This window comes from Nipponia nippon, unplaced genomic scaffold (assembly GCF_047370975.1).
Source record: "Nipponia nippon isolate SJK-2023a ecotype South Korea unplaced genomic scaffold, ASM4737097v1 scaffold_1, whole genome shotgun sequence".
Lineage (NCBI taxonomy): Eukaryota > Metazoa > Chordata > Aves > Pelecaniformes > Threskiornithidae > Nipponia > Nipponia nippon.
In genome coordinates this window covers 116,892,376-116,910,454 of record NW_028262290.1, presented here as the reverse complement: position 1 = coordinate 116,910,454, position 18,079 = coordinate 116,892,376, and the positions used below count along the sequence as shown (strand labels likewise).

Below are 18,079 nucleotides of genomic sequence, written 5' to 3'. Positions count from 1 at the left end.
CAGTAATGGGAGAAAATTTTTATGCTTGGGATTAGAAATAAGGTCTTCTGTATTTGGCTGAACTGAAACAATATACCACTCTGTGGATGCACTAGTGGGCAAAATTATAAGACCTAGGCAAAAAAAACCCCAAAAGTACTTTCTGTATTGTAATATGACAGTCTTTGGATTTCACAGCCCTAAAATAAGGGGAAAATATATTGGACTTAGGCAAACAACAAAAAAAATTCTGGTGCTATAAAGATTACACTGGAAGTCTTACAATTGTATTTAAAACCCTTCAAATTAAACTACACAGCTCAGCAGAATTTAAAAACTGTACCTGTTTCTTCGCGTTTGTAGACACTGACACACACGTCTTTTTCATTAAAATGTGCAAGCTGAACAAACTAGTTACAACCTCTTATTTGATGGAGTAATGTGGACTTCTTAGAATACTTTAAACATGTAAAGTGGTTTCAATTGAAGTCATTATGAAGTGAATTATGAATCACTATGGCAAAAGCACTCTAAAGACCCTGTGCCAATGTTCGAGCTGTTAAAAAATACATAACTGACAACTCAAGTTTGTTTTCAAGCTTTGTTTGATTTTAGGTTTTCCACAGTGAATGTCTGGAGAGAACTCAAATAAGTTGAGTCATTCTGTTGTGTTTAAAAAAAAAAAAAAAAAAGAATCATACCATTTTGTCTTAGGCCAAAGCATGAAGAATTTAAGAAGGCTGTAAGAGCATTTCAGGTAAAGGATGAATTTGGAATGGAAAATGGAACTCAACCACCTATATGTGAACAATGTATGTGGGTACTGTGATTTTTGCAGTTTTAATTTTTATGATGTAAATTAAAATTCTGAAATCAAGCATCTAAAGTTCAAGTTTTTAATAATTCGATAGTGGAAAAAATAAACAGATATGAAATTAACTATAAGTAATCTACCTCTAAAGTGAATTATTTCAGATGTGCCAACCACCACAATATAAAGCAGGAATGCATAACCAAATGATGTCAGTTAATTAGTAGATAAAGCACATCTCGAAACTTTACCACACAGTTTACATAACTGTATATAGCATTTTATGATTGCAAAAGGCTTGACACTGCATGAACTCTTTGGGGAAGAAAAATAGAGAAAAAGGGTTAATTGCACATTCATGCGAGTAAGGTTAGGCTTCCAACAAATATTGAACCAACTTACTCTCTAAAGAGAGTTCCAACACAGGGGACAGCATGCAAAACGAAACAAAAACGAAACAAAACAAAAAAACAACAAAAAAGGGAAAAAGATAAAAACACACAAATTAGTGGCCATCAATACAAAGTTCCTGTATGGAATATAAAACAAAATAAAACAAAAAAGGTATTTCAAAACTTTTATGATAAATGTAGTAACTGTATTGGGATACCCAATGTATTTTAAAAGTAAGCACTTGGCATGTCCTTCAAATCATTCTTCCATTTTCTCCTCCAAATGATATTATTACCCTGCTTCTAAGCAATTCCCTACATCCAGCTATCATGTTAAAGTAAACCTTTAAAAAAACCAAAACAAAAAGAAAACAAAAGTGATGACAGAATAATTCCTACAGACACTTGAAGAGAGTCTAAGATGAGATGTGTGTGATAAAAAAATTCACAGCTCATGAACTCTTAATACTTAAAGGATCCTCCTGATACTATAGTGATAACTACTAATAGTTTTGCAACACCAAAAAGCAGACAAGGTTTCAGTGACTGGAACAGGTGTACCACATGTGCTAATAACACAGGCCAAATTTTCAAAATCAAAGCAACGTTCTTTTATGTCAGAATGCCCAGTAAACAAAACAATCAACTAGAATAATTCAATGTAACATTCCTAAAGGCGTAATGAAAAGATAAAATGCTCTTCTGACACATACAACTACATTTTGGAACATTTTCATTATCCTTCCCTGGCTCCCCTGCTACAAAAAAATATACAGGGTAGTTCTCATATATGCATAGCTGCAATATTAATTAACACAAGAACAAGCAACATTAAACCAAGCGATTCACAATTTTGTCATTACTTCATTTAAAAACCAGTAGTACTTCAACATTTAATTTTCTTTCCTCTCCTCTGACTTAACTGTTCTTTTTATGGAATGCCTTCTTCAGTTTCTCTTTAACTGCTTGGCTTTAGTCTTTTCTTCTGGATTTCTGCAGTATGTGAGTAACTTTAATATCATGTTGCTGTGTGCAATGCAAGTTTCTTCCAAAATACATGGTGTCACAGAGAGCAGCTAGTCACTTTTTCCAGCAGGAAAAATAAGGAGGACAGATGAACACTAAGGTAACCTGTCAAGACTTCTCATCACTCTGAACTTAATTTTCCATTGCAGCAATAAGGAAGACTTAAAAAAATGTTAATGGAATTGCATAATCAAAGTACTTTCAGAATTCTGCTGGGAAAAGCCAATACTTCTGAAATAACTAATTTGCTCTGAATTTTTCTGGGTTATCACTTTATCAATTCTGAAATATGAACACAAAGTGGGACATGTTATACTCAACATAAAAGATAAAGTTTCTTCCCAACAAGCCTGTAATTCGAACAAAAGATGAAGTTACATGTTTTTTACATGATACCATTATAACTTTATTCGTCTCCTTATTTACCTGCAGTCCTTTTGCTATGGGAAATCACTGCATACATGAAGCTGTACTAGTAACCCACCTCCCACAAAAATTGTAAAAATACTATCAAGCAAAATAACTCCGTTAAAAGGTTTTTAATGGTCTTAGAAAACAGAAGGATTATTTTCCTTGTTATATCACCCATACTAGGTCTTTACCTAGGTAAAAGTGAATAAAACATTGCATTTTCTTTTATACCGAAGTATAGTTTCCACCTTACTTATTGAATACTAACAATGATGTAAAAATTATTCAACAGTCTCAACTGCCAGCCCTATCTATGAAATTCCAGGAAGACATCATAACATAATACAAAATACCCTTGAAAATACCTAAGTACACATTTAGTATAGTTCATCAGACTCATCATGTATGACTTAAGTCAGACCACTTTCTTTACAATTTAAATTACTGCACCAGAGCCTTTTGTTTCTAATTGAGAGAAAACCTTTACTCATGTTGAAGTGGCCTCTGTAAACAACATGACTTGCAAATTTTGAGCACAAACTGTTGAACTACTTCAATGTGTTTTAAATGAAACTAACCTTTATTTGAATTATCCTGCAAAAAAGGTGGAAAATTATCTTGTTCAAAATTGCCAATTAAATGGATTGAAATCTGACACCATTAACTGCTTATAGAACACAGTTTGTGCAATTTTTACGTGTCCAAATACCGCTGACATTTTACCCCAACTGGCTTTCTATTAATATATGTTTTCAAACATTTACTGCAAGTAAGAAAAACCTAAACATACCTTACTGTGAGGATCAGCAAACATTCTTGTGAAGATTTCACACAACCTTTTCAACTCAACACGACTGTTAAAGTGACAACAATACAGTAGTCAACTCCCCTGCTAGTAGTACTGGAACACTAACACATAGCAATCAGTGAAATCAAGTGTAAATATTGAATCAAATTATCCAGTAAACAAAGTAGAAGAAAGCATTTTGTTTAAGATTAATTCATAAATTAAACCATTCCCGACTATTTTAAGAGCTGATAATGAAAAAGATTATTCTTAGTAGCTAATAGTAAACAGTTTCTTCTGAATAAATATGGAATAAATAATAACACTAAAATATTGTAAGATAAATAAATAAAAATAAAAGCCTTCCATCAACACTAGATGCAAGCACTTTAGGAATCTTTTGTATTGCAAGAATTCTCTTGATTTTAAATTCAATTTCTTAAACTGAGCTTTTCAAACAGATCCTACACACTAGTGGCCAGAAGTGACAATAGCTTCCTCACCCCTTCCCCCATCTTACTCTCACAGACACACACCCTGCTTTCCCTTCCCCAACTTTCTGTATTCTTTAGAACATTAGCCTCCTTTCCTACTTCCCTTGCCTCACTTCAACTCTGAAATAAAATGTTCTTCTGTTAACATGTCTTCTTACCTTAAAGTTCTCTGGTTCTTTAGTAAGTTTTGCAGGCCTAGAAGGCCTTCTTTTCTCTCTGACCAGTTGGAGCTGGCACAGCGATTGAGGACTTCAGCCACATCTTCTGTCTGTCTCATATACGTTGGTATGCTTCCATTCCTAGAGCTATAGGACCTTTCTGAACAGGCACTTGATGCATCACTGTTGGCATCATCATCTGAGTACATGCCATAGGACTCGTATCTTCTTCGCACAGGCTTCTTCTGTTGTACAGAAACACCCCACATTAGTACTGATTTGCAAAGAGATAGTATACATATCCATAATCAGTAGAAAGACCAACAATTCAAATAATCAGTGTGACCCCTACTCCCTGCAGTGACAAATGGCTCCAACTGTTCAACAGGTCAAACAGAGTTAATACAAATATTTTAAAGTATGGCTTGCATAGTATTCCAAATAGAAAAGCAAAGCAAATGCAGAGAGACATACGTCTGATGAAACGTCCAACTTAAAGTTTACTTGTAAAAATCCATAAAATCACATTACAGGGTGACATAAAGACTGTATTGAAAGTTAGTTATTTCACTTAATAACTTTATATATGTTACAGGACATAAGAATCAGGTCTAAACCCACATATTCTGTCATTTTAACTTACTCTGTATCAAGCATGTTAATAGCAAAATATTAAACTACTGAAGAAGGAAAATAGTTTCTATACCTTAGTCCGTATGTCTCCTAAGAGCTGTTAGCAGTAAATTATTGAAAAGAAACAGAAATTGAGAACAGGAAGGTAAGGCATAGCAGCATTGTGACTATTAAACTACCTGCCACTGGAAAACATATAGTCTTATTGTAAATTTTGTTCTTAGCTCTCTGTATCTGATTAGCATATCATGCATCGCCAAGGAGTAGTTTGCTAAGCTTCCATTTTCCACAGAAATATTATTATCATCTGCTGGTTGGTCACAATGACTTCTTTGTCAAAATCTTTGTGTCTTATGCAGTTATATTTGATCATGAACACCTAACACATGCAGTCAATTGCTATCTAAGTATGAAACCTTCATTTAAACTTTACTTTCCCATCAACTTCTCCATCTCTTTGTTTAACTTCATTTCAGTATCTAAATTTTGTCATTGCAACAATTACTACAGCAATGTCCTACAAAAAAAAATTAATTACATAATCCATAATCCCAAATCCCCTAAAACAAAAAACAAGCCAACAAAACAAAACACAATGTGCCAAAGGACAGAAGAAAAAAAAATATATTATATTTATCCCAAAAGGAAAAACACACACCTCTGCAAAAGAACTCTGCCATTCAAACTTTGGAGTTGAAGCTAGTAGTTACAAATTCAGTTTCATTACATACTCAAAGAAGCAGCAGTATATATAAGTGATTGTTTTCCCCTTAAATACCATTGCCATTTGCACAGGGTTCTCATTTTTGACTGCGGAATAACTTAAAGGATACCCAAATACAAACTAGTCAATACATCATATAACAGGCAAGCTTATTGTCAACAGAACAAGCGTACATACATGTGTAAGAGAATAAAGGAAGGGAAAAAAAAAAAAATCACAAAGACATGAGCATTTTTGAAAAGGGTCACCATAAGTAAAAAAAAAAAAATTTTAAATAAAGACTCTGAAATGCCAAGGACTGTGCTAAAGTAAAAGGTATAAAAATATGTAAAGATCGCCATATTGCTGCATTTCAGGCGTCTTATATTCAAATCAGATCTTAGCCAGAAGACTGATACCCCTTTGGCTTGAGAAGTATTAAAACTGACTGAGTATTTTTGATACCATAAAAATAATAATACAATCCAGAATATTTTAGATTTTCGTATTATATCTGTCAGGACTCTACATTCTACCTTTTAAAAAACACTGTTCTGAGTGGGGGCTTCAGTCTATGATAAAACAGGAAGGATGTTTATAACTAAATTTCCATCTAAATGGAGCCATTTGTACAGGACAACCTGTACATTTAGAGCATGGCAAGCAACCAGGCATGCAAATACTACAATAATAAAATGTTGCTGTTCTTGATCCTTCTTTGTAATGACAGATTCTAGCCAAAATATACAAACTAATTTTCCTCTAACACTTCCAGAAGCATCATGCTGGTTTGGATTCAGGTAATACAAACCACTTTCTATGAACAAACTTCATTACTTCAACAAATCAGGACACATTCAAGCCTTAAGAGCAGTCATTGGAAGCACGAGTTTCTCCTCAATTTATCTTACTACATACTTTGCCCACCTAAATTTGAATAAGCTATGAAGCTACTAAAAGTACTAAAGACACTCTTCATGTAGCACCAGTGTGGATAAATCCAGGCTTTGGAATGACAGCCAGAAACTTTTCATGTTCCACCGACTGTTTTTCTGTTGTTCCCAATTCCAAAATCCAGACTGACTTCCAGTTTACTGACTAGCATTCCCCATCAGTACGGAAAGCTTTTTGCAAGTTGACAGTATCAGAAAGGGGAAAAACCACTCAATCTCACCATGACCTCTTATGCAAGATTTCACAGATATCCTGATCTCTATGCCAGTGAAGACACATGAATTTTAAACTACTGTGCCAAGAAGACAGTATGAACCAAGAAATCAATAAATTGCCAGACTAAGAACATGACAGAGTTCTTCATATATCTTCCTTTGAAATTTTATTGTTCTTTATCCAGTCATACCTAGCCATAATTACATTTCTTAGAGTCTAATTTGTAGGTTTTTTACTAATGTTCCAAATGATCTTTTTGTTAAAGCAGAGTAATAACAAATTCCTTAAAGCATTCTGATAACTAGATAACAGGTACTTACAAATATTTAATGATATGCAAATAGTATACAAAACCTGATAAAAATGTATTTGACTCGTAGCGTCAGTATTTTAAATTAATTGAAGATTTCAGCTTGCTGATGTAAGTGTCAGAATAGCAAAATACATGAGGAGTTCAGTCTGGCTTAACTGGGGCAGGGAGGTAAAGGAGCCGAACTCACCCTTTTAAAGAATAGTAAAGGTTAAGAAAGAGAATGGCATAACCAGTTTTAAATTCAGAGGAACATTTTGAAAACAAAAAAACCCAAAAACTAAACTTATGAAATGCTGCCTGACAAGCCATCAGTTCATCTCTCCAGCATCACTCTCACATGTTGTCAGAGAAAACAACTTTAAATGGAACCCAGGCTTATGATAAGCAGAGTGCTGTCGTCATTCCCAGCTCTAACAAGCCTTCAACCTATCCCGAAGTTTGTCTGGCTGTTGTGCGAAACTGCTGGTGAGCGCCACCTGCTCAAGTGGTTCCTTGGGCCACTCCAACAGACCAGTCCAAGACTATTTCCTGTCTGCCATGGAAGAACGTACATTTCTCAAAAGTTAAGACTTCTGTAGGGAACAAAAATTTCCAATACTTTGCAGCCCTAGCAATTCAGTTTCTCTTTTTTCCCTACCTAGAAGCAAATAAAATGATGAATGACAAGTTCTTTTGCATACTTTAATGTATAGGTACCAAACATTTTAAGAGTCTGTGTCCTACACAAGATAAGCGCGAGATTCTTACCAAAGCATCTGCTACTGCTTCTTCCACGTCAGAACCTGTGTTCAGAACTCGCATAGCACTAACTGATGACGACAATCTACTCGACTGACTAATTCCAAAGCCGGTACCTGGTGTAACAACAACAAAAATGAATATAAAGAATTCAGTCAGAATAGCAACGTGGGACATTAATACCACACTCACTTAAAAAAAAAACCCAAGCAGAAGAAAAGCATTTGCTTAACATTTCTAGCAAATTATGTAGTGGTTAAAATACTGGTTATTTTCATTCTAGAGTCTTTAGTGGTACAGCGAAACATAAAGAAATGAAGTAAAAAATCAGAGTCATATACATACACTCTATTCCAATATCATGGGGGGGGGAGCGCGACACGGGACACCAAACAAAAAACCAATGGTTTTAACTGAAAGACCCTTTCTTTTTTTTTTTTTTTTTTTTTTTTTTTTTTTTTTTTTTTTAAATTAATGTCTTCTTCATTTTGGGTTTTTGTTTTCATTTAAACAGGAAGCAAATACAATAGGAAGGCTATTGAGAGTGCTGATTAGAAAACTACATGCATAAAGAATGCTCTACAAATACTGAAAAATGGAAAACTAAAAAAAGTTCTTCTGCAAGTAAAAATAAAATGACTGTTGTTAAGGAAGAAAAGGATTAACATCGGAGGGTGGGGTGGAGACGAAATCTAGCAACATAAACACATCTATCTGGATTATTAAAACCACAAAACTCAAATTAATATAAATAATGCTTTTTAAAACTGAACTATGAGAATAACCAAGTGGGTGGGAAAAAAAAAAATCCAGGATGACTGCACAGATGACAGCAAAGTGTACTCATCCTTCACCTGTAGCCCCATAAACATCAGGAGTGTAGAGGGCACCAGTGGATCTGGAGTGATGTCTGGAAGCTGCAATAACAGGATCATATAAACCCTATCTATTACCATGGAATCAAAGTGCTGCAATAGTTGCTTAGATGAACAAGAGAATATTTATCAGAAAGATTCAGCTTTAGCACAAGAAACTGAGTATTACACAGAAGGAAAAAGCTTCAGAGAAGTTCTTTGATTAGATAGAATAATATTATATAGAATTATATAGGTTTATGTACACTGGACATTTCATGCATATTTTTTTTTTTAATTTAAAAGATTAAGAGCAGATTAAAAGCAAGTATGTTTAAGTTCAAAGAAGAAAAAATGCGTAGACACACCTGCACGCGCGCACACACACACATAGAGAATCCTCAGAAATATCTAAAAAGTTCCACTGATACTGGTCTTCCATTGTAGAGTTAACTCAATTCTACGTGCTCAAGGCAGAGCCAGTGCTCACGTACCAAACATTATCTGCAAAAAGTGACTCCTTTAAAAACTTACTGTTTAGCAGCTGACAATTTGTATAAACTTGAGTTCTTGCCTATTTGCAGATAAGTCAACCTCAGTTAAAACTCACCACTATGCAGATGAAAGTTAAAATTATACAATTTTAATTAAGAGTTTAAAACAATTTAATGCAATTAATAGTTCACATTTGTATTGTTTTCTTTAAATAAATAAAATGTGAAATTGAAACATTTATGTTAGTTACTATAGCTTACTAAGATTCTTTAAAGTTATGGAAAGTGGGAACCAAAGATCCTTAAGGACTTCTGAATGACGCTGAGCACCCTCCTGCTTCTGGCACTTGTATAAAACTGGTCTTTTAGAGATTCTACAGAAGTTAACTCACCATTGCTAATATTTTCTTTCTTCAACTGAGTAATTTTAAATTCAATGTGTTTTTAAACAATTCATCTTCTTTCTTCAGTTCACTTAAGTTAGAATTTTACAGCCACGTAAATGAAACTGGTTTTGACAATTTTAACTTGAATTCAAATGTCCACCCACAGTGACATAAACCCCACATATAACCTTGCGATATAATAAATAACTGTTAATGCAAATATTTTACACCTTTTGGATACATAAAGCAGTATAAATAGAAACTAGGAATCAAACGAATCATCCTTTACTCTGATTCACATAGACAACGTACGAGTCTGATTTGAATCAAATAACCCTGACACGGACCATGTCACATTTGGGGAAGCACACCTCTTAACCTGAGTGAACGCCAAAATGATCCTAAGTCCTGTAAAGGTCCCAGAAACAACGTTGTTTTTTCCACGTACAGTTCTCTACTCCTTACATAAGGCACAGCAATGTACTTTATTTCAAACTAAACCTGCATGAAGCTGTTTAGCTAGGGAATTTTATTTTGCAAATAATGCTTTGTGGAATACTTGTTTGTTCAGAAAGTATGTCTCAAGCATGGAAAAGGAGACAGGACGGAAGATGTCAAAACACAGGCATCAAGGCTGATAAAGCTTTAAATACAAGCAATAATAGGATAAACCTTTCTCTTGCTTTCTATCAACAAGCCCTGAAAATTAAAGGTACAATTAAAAATTCAAACTTTAGGCATATAATTCAAGATGATCTTGCCCCCATATACATTTGAAATATGCTAGAGAAGTTTTTAAGACAGTGAAAGGAAGCACTATATTGGATTAAACATACCTCATTCCAAAGCATATTTTCAAGAATAGTCTTTGTACCCCTCAAATTGCAGAAATTGTGCAAGTATTTACTTTTGTTGTTTCATTTTTTGAAAGATTAATCAAAATAAAATGTTAAATGGACTCAAAATAAGGTATATGGAAATTATACTAGCCTGATATTTAATATCAACTATATGAACAGAAAAATAGGCACTTCCATATAAATTACAAATCACTTGCTTCTCAGAGTGGCTCTTATCTCCCAGTTTATTATCTTATACTGAGATGTGAGATTACATATACACTTCATACCAATGTATACAGAGAAACAATTACGGAGCATTTGGGTCATTTTATGCCCCAAAGGGCTTAGTGCTTGTAAGCAAAAGTTTCTGTGCTGAGAATCAGACGCAATACAAATTATATTCCTCCCTCCAACCCCATGTAAAGCTGTCTCTAGCTACAAAGAGAGCTGAATTTGCCTTATTTCATCTTCCACTTGTACCCTTGAAAAACATTGACGTTAATATTTTTGATAGAAGTTAATAGCATCCCATAAGACAAAACTAGTCCAACAAAACACTGAATGACATTTGAAATCATTCAAATAAGAAGTCATACTAGAAGGAATCCTTTGAATCTTCATTTATTCCAGGTTTAGCTGGGGTTGTGTTGTTTTGGTTTGGTTTTTTGTTTGTTTGTTTGTTTTTAAACAACACTGGATTCCTATACATGCTAATTTGCATTCTCTGTGCTATCAGACAATTCAACCTATTGTATCTGTATAGGTACTTGTTTTGATATCTGAATACAAAAAAACTCCATCAATAAAAAGAAAACCTCAAGCAACATTCATCCCAATGAACCATCTTATGGTATTAGTTTAATATGGATTTCTTAAGGTAACATGCATTGCATCAACTATAAAATGTAAATCATATCTCGCATGCATACAATTGAAATCAAGCTGTAAGGTAGCAAAAGAAGCACAAAAATATCTGGAAAATACCCTCATTTAAAAAAAAAAAAAAAAGATTATACGTGTGTACTACAACACAGTCTGCCAGCTGTGTTTTAGTAAAAGATACAAGTTTACTAATGGAACCTGCATAATGTCTACTTTTAATTTAATTTCCCAATTCAATAGCATCTGGACAAATTAGCATTAGTTATTGAAGCAGCTTTCATTCAATTAATCTGTACTTTTCCAATGAAACTACAGCTGATGGGAAGCATACTGTCTTAACAGACCACAACAGACTTCCAATGCTAATTAGGAGCACAGTTGGGTACCTCAATTTGAGATAGAAACCAGAGATTTACTATTTTCAGACTATGTTTAACAGCTAGTATTACAAAGGCATTAACGGTAAGCTACACTTGAACAAACGAAAGAAGAGGGATACATACTGAAGACTAACTCATCAAAGATGACACCAAAAAAGTTTCAGCTACAATCTTACAGAGACAGTTTTGTATTACCAAACAATAAAAACAAAAAACCAAACGTGTACAAAGACTTTTACCAAAATTTACTACCAACTTCATAATAAACTTGATAGGATACATGGAGATGAGTAGCTTCCCTAATCCTTAACCAAAAACATGTTAAAGTAATTACAAGCTAATTCCTGTGCCTTATTGATGTTTCAGAAATGGACAACAGCTTGACAATCTTGCAAAATCTTTTAAGTGTCAGGCCAATAAACTTAAATACTAAGTGAAAACAGAACTTTTGCTTATAGCAACTCTAGGAATGAGGACTGAACATGGCTATGCATGTGTGAATGCTAAAGTTTTCAATTTCTCTCTTCTTCCCTATGTAACAGCAGCTGCTACTTTAATTACTTATCACTTGTTTTACACAGATTAAAAGTAAACTTCAGAACTGTTCATCTATTTGGATAAGGACCTCACTACTTGCCCTGTTCATTTTTAGAAAATGGAAAGCAGCCTCAGAATACAGTTCTGCTTCAGTAGGTGGGTCCCTTATCTGCACCATCATATTTACTTGCTTTAGGAGCAGAAAGTTAAGATTTTAATGATTTTTTCACATAATACAAAGATGAAAGGAGACATAAAATGAAGCATATTTTCTTCTTATACACCAAAATGATTCATGGACAAGGAAGCAATTTTGAATACTAGCAGACCCTAGCTGTTGATGCAGGGGAAGACAGAGGATGACAGCCAGACTTCATTCTTTGCTCTAGCTGGTCAGTGAGAAATGGATTATCTAACTGCACCCAAGCAATGAGTGCTCCAATAAAGAGAAACACATAATTTCAAAAAACTTTCCAAAAGCAGAATTACCCTTTCAAAAGAAGTCTCTAGGCACTGTGTATCACACACTTCTCCAGACTTCGTATTTAAGATAAGACTAACACTAGCATAGTGTTTATTTTTCAAGTGTGCAACCCATTCACACATTGGTCAATTCTCCATTGAAGTAAGTGGTGAGTGAGCCAAAGGAAGGGAAAATAATGGTGGCTGGCTACAAGCTAAATGAAGGAGGCACGGATTCGTTAGGTGTGAATAATGAAGGGCAAAGACAGCCATGCACAACAAGGGGCTCTGAGTACTTACCAAGGGGTGGAAAAGAGCGGACAGGGCTTGTGTCCCTGCTACTTTCACGGCTGGCCTCCCGACTGCACCCCTGACTCACACTAGGCCGAGGAATGCGGCTGCCTCGTGCTAGTATGATTCAGGGTACAGACAAACAGCAGCACAGAAGGGAGAAGACATAAGAAAAGTTGCAGTTTTAATGCAGTTCTGTTTTGTAGTAAGATCAAAGATGTATTTCTAAGAAAAGACACTGATGATTATGTTGTATTAAGCCGTAACTGTTTCCACACACTTTCTTGTGCTAGATTACACTAAGTGTAGCCAGTTTAATGGAATTACTTCTTCGCACAGCTAAAAATGGGGATTTACAAACTCTTTACAGAATGGCTGAAAAACCTCTTGAAAAGGACGGAGAGGAAACAAGCAACGAAAAATATGAACAGAGTATTGATTCAAAATTTGTGCTCAAGATCAAATCAATCAACAGTAACGCAAATGAAAAAAACCCACAGCTTTCTAAAGAAGGAAAATATGAAGTTAATACAGCTAAGGTAAAAATCAAAATACGAAACAAAGAACAGCAGCAATGCCATTAAAATCAACTGATATTTTTCAATAATATTTTTTGTAATAGAGTGTAATCAGGTTATACCGTAAGGTTTAAGAAGTATAACATTGATTTTTGTATCATAGAAGTATACACATGCACGCACACATACACAGAAGACACACAAAAGTAATGAAGAAAATAATCTTTTCAAAGTGGTACCACACTTTCATTCAGTGGATGTGAGTATTTTGGGGGTAGGGATAAGAAGTGAAGAAAAGTGAAAGAGAGAAGGAAGACAGGGAGGTGAGAAAAAGAACAACTACTGCATTCTGACAGAAAAAAAACCTGAAGTTTCAGCTTAAATTTAAAACTGTCTTGTATATTAAAGACTAGCCTCAGAAAACAGACATGTTTTAAATTTTTACTGATGCGTAGTCCAATTTTATCATCCACCTATAACTAAACGCAAGCTGTAGATATCCAGCACTTAAAGTAAGAACGGCTATAAAGAAACCAAGAGGTATTTAGCGATTCTTACCTACTGACAATCTAGAAGGACTAGCTTCCCTGCTGCATCCCTGACTCCGTGGGATTTTGCTTCGTTTTTGTGCAGTTGCAGGATTCACTAACACTCTCTGAACTCCTGTGTTCATAGTGGAAAGTGTGGTTGTTGTCAAAACTCGTCCAGGAGACCCAGATCTACTGCCAGCTGAAGGCAAAATGAATAAATTTAAGTAACAGCATAGAAGATAAACAATCATGGTTAAAATGAAAAAAACACTTAAAGTTAGTAGGAAAGTGGTGGTAGATTGAAATGGTCTGGGAAAACTTACAAGATAAAAATGTGAAATAGAAAACCCTGGTCCAAGTTCTATAGCACTACATACAAGGTAGATAAAATTATCAATGCTAGGAAGCACTTGGCATGGTATTTAGCACTAGATATGCCCAAGAAACCATAAATAATATTTCTAGTCTTCATCAACAGTTCCAGTGTCTCTAAAATGAACATGGGTGTGTTCATTTTTTAACCTACATGTCTCATTGATTACATTTTCTATTAAAAAAGAAAAAAAAAAAAAGGTAAAGAACTGCTAGAAAGCTAAAGGGAGCAACTTTAAACTAGTGATTTCATAATTATCCCAGCTCTTCCAATGCAAGCAATGTTATGATAAAACAACATAATTTTCCTAACATTTAAACTCTTCTCCCTTGCTTTTAAAAGCATGGGGTCTTCAAGCACTACTCTCTGAGAAGTTAAATAAAATGTCACTGAAGACAATTAGTATACTCATGTTCATTTCTGTGGAGGTTACCCCACAAATTCAAAGAAAATCTTCAATTAGTTTTAAACAAGGTAAAAAATTGATGAAGACGTACTTAAGCATCTTATTAATCAAACCTGTACATTACGCAGTGCTATAAATGTTCATTTCAACACAATGTACTCACTACCAGAAACTGGTCACTGATCCCTAATTTTGATATTTCATTACAGAAAATTTAAGTTCTATGCCCTAACAAAGAACCCATTCTTCTGTAGTTATAACCAATTTATACCACCAGTTGATATAAATATATTGTTTCCAGCTGCAGAATTCAAGAAGTCTGACCAAATAAAAAGCAAAACATCATTTTAACCAAAGGTTAATTACATACAGATACGAACCTTTCATTAATCTTTTAAATACAATCAGGTAACTGTATGACCACAGCTATGCTATCAGATCTATAGACTTAACATGCAACATCTCAAGTGAGTTTCATGGGTTACTTCTTATGAGGCACATTTAAAAAAGATACAAGTTGATTAAAGCTTGACTATATGGGAAAAGAAACAAATTCCCAAACAAAATAAAACATATGCTGGGTGGAAGGGAGAAAACTAAAACGATGTACCATGCATATACTTTCAGATTCATTGTTTGAATTCAAACTTGAAATGATTATTTAGCAAAATCCCTTTTACAAACTATGGACCTATTCAGCAGAAATGATAAAGAAAATATTACACAGCCTGGAAAAAAACAAGCGTAACTTCTATGGCAAAAGAAGAATAGGCAAATCTATAAAAGTGCTGTGGTCTGCAAAAATTAAGGGTTTGGCAGTTTCTTCATATCAGGGCATTTCAACTTAGACCTGATATTACTATGCCTTCTTCCTAGCCTCCAATATTTTATATCTCTTTAAGACAATGAAAATATTGTAAAAGTTTTCACTGTGCTGGAGACTTAGATTTTCTTCAATAGGTCAGAAACCTGAAAAACTTACTCTTCTCAGAATATACCGAAGAAATGCAACCTCTCATTCTAATACTTTATCTTTCTATTGTCTGACCTGCAAAGTGTAGAGTAAATAAACCAAATGAAGCTTAATATCCTGAAAATATTACGCTAATAACAGCATTGGCAGACTGTTGTCAGTACTACCATCAGTAGTAGATCTAAGCGAACTGAATGATGAAAGAAGGATTACTAAAACAGTATTCCAAAATGAGAAAAAACTCCATCTCTACCGCCTTCTAAATAAGGATTACATCCAATTGACTAAGTGCAGCATATGGAAAAAAGCGAACCAGAATTTCTGCTGAATAGGGTCCTTAAATGAGATATGTCAAACAGGTGATCAAACAATGATGTATACACAAATTCTGTAGACTCTTACCACCAATGGGGTTAGCAGACTGTGATCCTGAACAAGTGTAAAGGCAGGATTAGGGTAGGGGTTTATAATCCATGAAGAGGGAGGGAGCAGAGCAGATTAAAAAATGGATGGCAAATGGAAATAAGAAAGCTTTAGTCATTTCACACAGGAAAAAAGCCACAAGGGGGTTATGCTAAAGCAGTGCTTTTAAGTAGCTTCCACAGTTGAAGAACTAAACTTAGATGCTATATGTACAAAGCAGATGAAGCAAAGCTGCACAAGCAAATTACAATTCTTCAGCTTTCTAATCAACAACTGGATAATACTGAAGAATTAAATTTCAATTAAACATGAAACTGTAGCCTTCATATTACTTTAAAAGAATATTACATTGCCAAAAAGGTTCAAGAAGTTCAAAAGCTGAACAAAAATTACACACAAGGCCAGAACTTTTTTTTTTTTTTTGAGACAGACAGTAAAGGAACTGAGCTGCAGGTGCGGTGGATGACAAAAAAAACAAAACTCACAATGGCACAACTGAAAAGACTTGCATAGAATTTCAGGTTTTCCTCTTTAAAATTAATCTGAAGTATAAAAGTAAGAATTTGTTTCCACTGAGAAATTTAGTTTTTCTCTGAATTAGGATTGTAAGGTAATTTTAGCACACCTTGTTGAATTACCTGACAATGAAACAGGAACGGAGAGGAAAACAATGGAAGAATTTTTTTCCATAGATAAGAATAAAGTAACAAGCTATAAATTGTATATGCATTTATTTTATGTTACAATTTAAAAATAGAAGAGTAAAGGGCTTCTAAAACCCTAAAAAAATATATCTTTTGTAAAAGCATTCCAATTTGCAAGTCTTTCATAAAATGATTTTTGAACAAAAGTGCTAAATAGTTGTAACCCTAAATTTACAAAAGCATCTGTGTTACAGAGGTTTTTTAAAAATAAAAGCTTAAATCTACTATGAAGCTATTTTCCCACTATAAGCTGGGGAACGAAAACAATCCTCTGTATCGAAACATCAAGCATCTCGCTCCCCACAATGCTGTGAAAATTTTCAGTCACATAAAGAAGCACCACCCAAATAGCTGGCATACAGTGCCTGACAATTCTCCTTCGCCTGTCCATTCGTATTTGCCCCGTTTATCTTCCTTAAAACATCTCAGAATTCTTGTTCTCCCCCACTGACAGGTTATAATGAGCTATCTGAAGCCATCAGTTCTGAACAGCAGTAGTAATAAAAGGCTGTAAAGATGCATTCATGCATTTAATTTTCACACATTGTCACATGTAGACAAATCTAGTTATTTCAATATCAATTCAACTTATCTCTTTAGACATTAATACTGTGCAAAAAATGAATTCTCTTGGAAAAAAAAGTCATTATCAGTAAAAAGAAACTGAAAAAGCTTCAGTTTGTTTCCCTGAATATAGTCAGTTTAATTAATATTATATGACAATGATAATCACAGAAGTCTTATATTGCTACCTAAATTTAACCCCTCCCCCAAACAGTTTATCAAACACCTTAACTTTTTAAGATTTTACCAAATCTATTCAAAGTACAAAGGTATTTTCAAAAAGCTTACTTCAGAACTTCACTAATACTAATGAAATGAGTATTACAGATACTGCTTACAGCTTTCCATAAAGGGAAAAAGTTATTTGACGGGACTGTTACTTCCTCTCCCCCTTAAATTATTAATCTAAATATTCTTTGCTTATGATATAGTGTAGTCACGTTAACACTGAAGATGTAAAACAAGTTTTGCACAACCTTTGTTACAGCCAGTAACTAGACTTTATTTTCAAGCTCTCATCCCACAAACACTCATGGGATTAGAGCACTGTCAAAGCAAAAAATGACTTAAGAGAGCTTCTGTTACTGGATTTTATATTTATCTGTTCAGATTTTTTGAAAGTTTTATTTTGCAAAACCTGCAAGCATTGGATCAGGTTTGATCCAACTGCATTTCTTGGAAAATGAAGTAATGCAAAACTGAATGGGAAGCACTCTAACAGAAAAAAAAAAACCCTCAAAACTCTTTTACCTGCTTTTTTAACCTCTAAAGTTATTCTATTTATGATAAATGCAGTCATAGCTATGAAGATAAATGTTTCTGCCATTAAACACAGGATTAAGGGA

The 18,079-nt window shown here is 34.2% G+C and overlaps 1 protein-coding gene across 43 annotated transcripts in view; it reads right to left on the bottom strand.

Moving 5' to 3' along the window:
* Window positions 1-18,079, bottom strand: part of CLASP2 (cytoplasmic linker associated protein 2) — a 155,474-nt gene that overhangs the window by 29,401 nt on the left and 107,994 nt on the right. For 9 of the 43 annotated variants that reach the window (XM_087768310.1, XM_087768331.1, XM_087768311.1 and 6 more), the window contains 8 exons: window positions 15,946-15,972; window positions 13,820-13,990; window positions 12,753-12,860; window positions 8,470-8,532; window positions 7,625-7,731; window positions 4,765-4,788; window positions 4,059-4,303; window positions 3,410-3,473 (listed from right to left, as the gene is read on the bottom strand). In XM_087768310.1, coding sequence (XP_087624436.1) covers window positions 3,410-3,473; window positions 4,059-4,303; window positions 4,765-4,788; window positions 7,625-7,731; window positions 8,470-8,532; window positions 12,753-12,860; window positions 13,820-13,990; window positions 15,946-15,972 — 809 coding nt within the window. The remainder of the gene's footprint in view (window positions 1-3,409; window positions 3,474-4,058; window positions 4,304-4,764; window positions 4,789-7,624; window positions 7,732-8,469; window positions 8,533-12,752; window positions 12,861-13,819; window positions 13,991-15,945; window positions 15,973-18,079) is intronic. The other 34 variants (XM_087768342.1, XM_087768401.1, XM_087768363.1 and 31 more) reach the window with 10 other exon arrangements.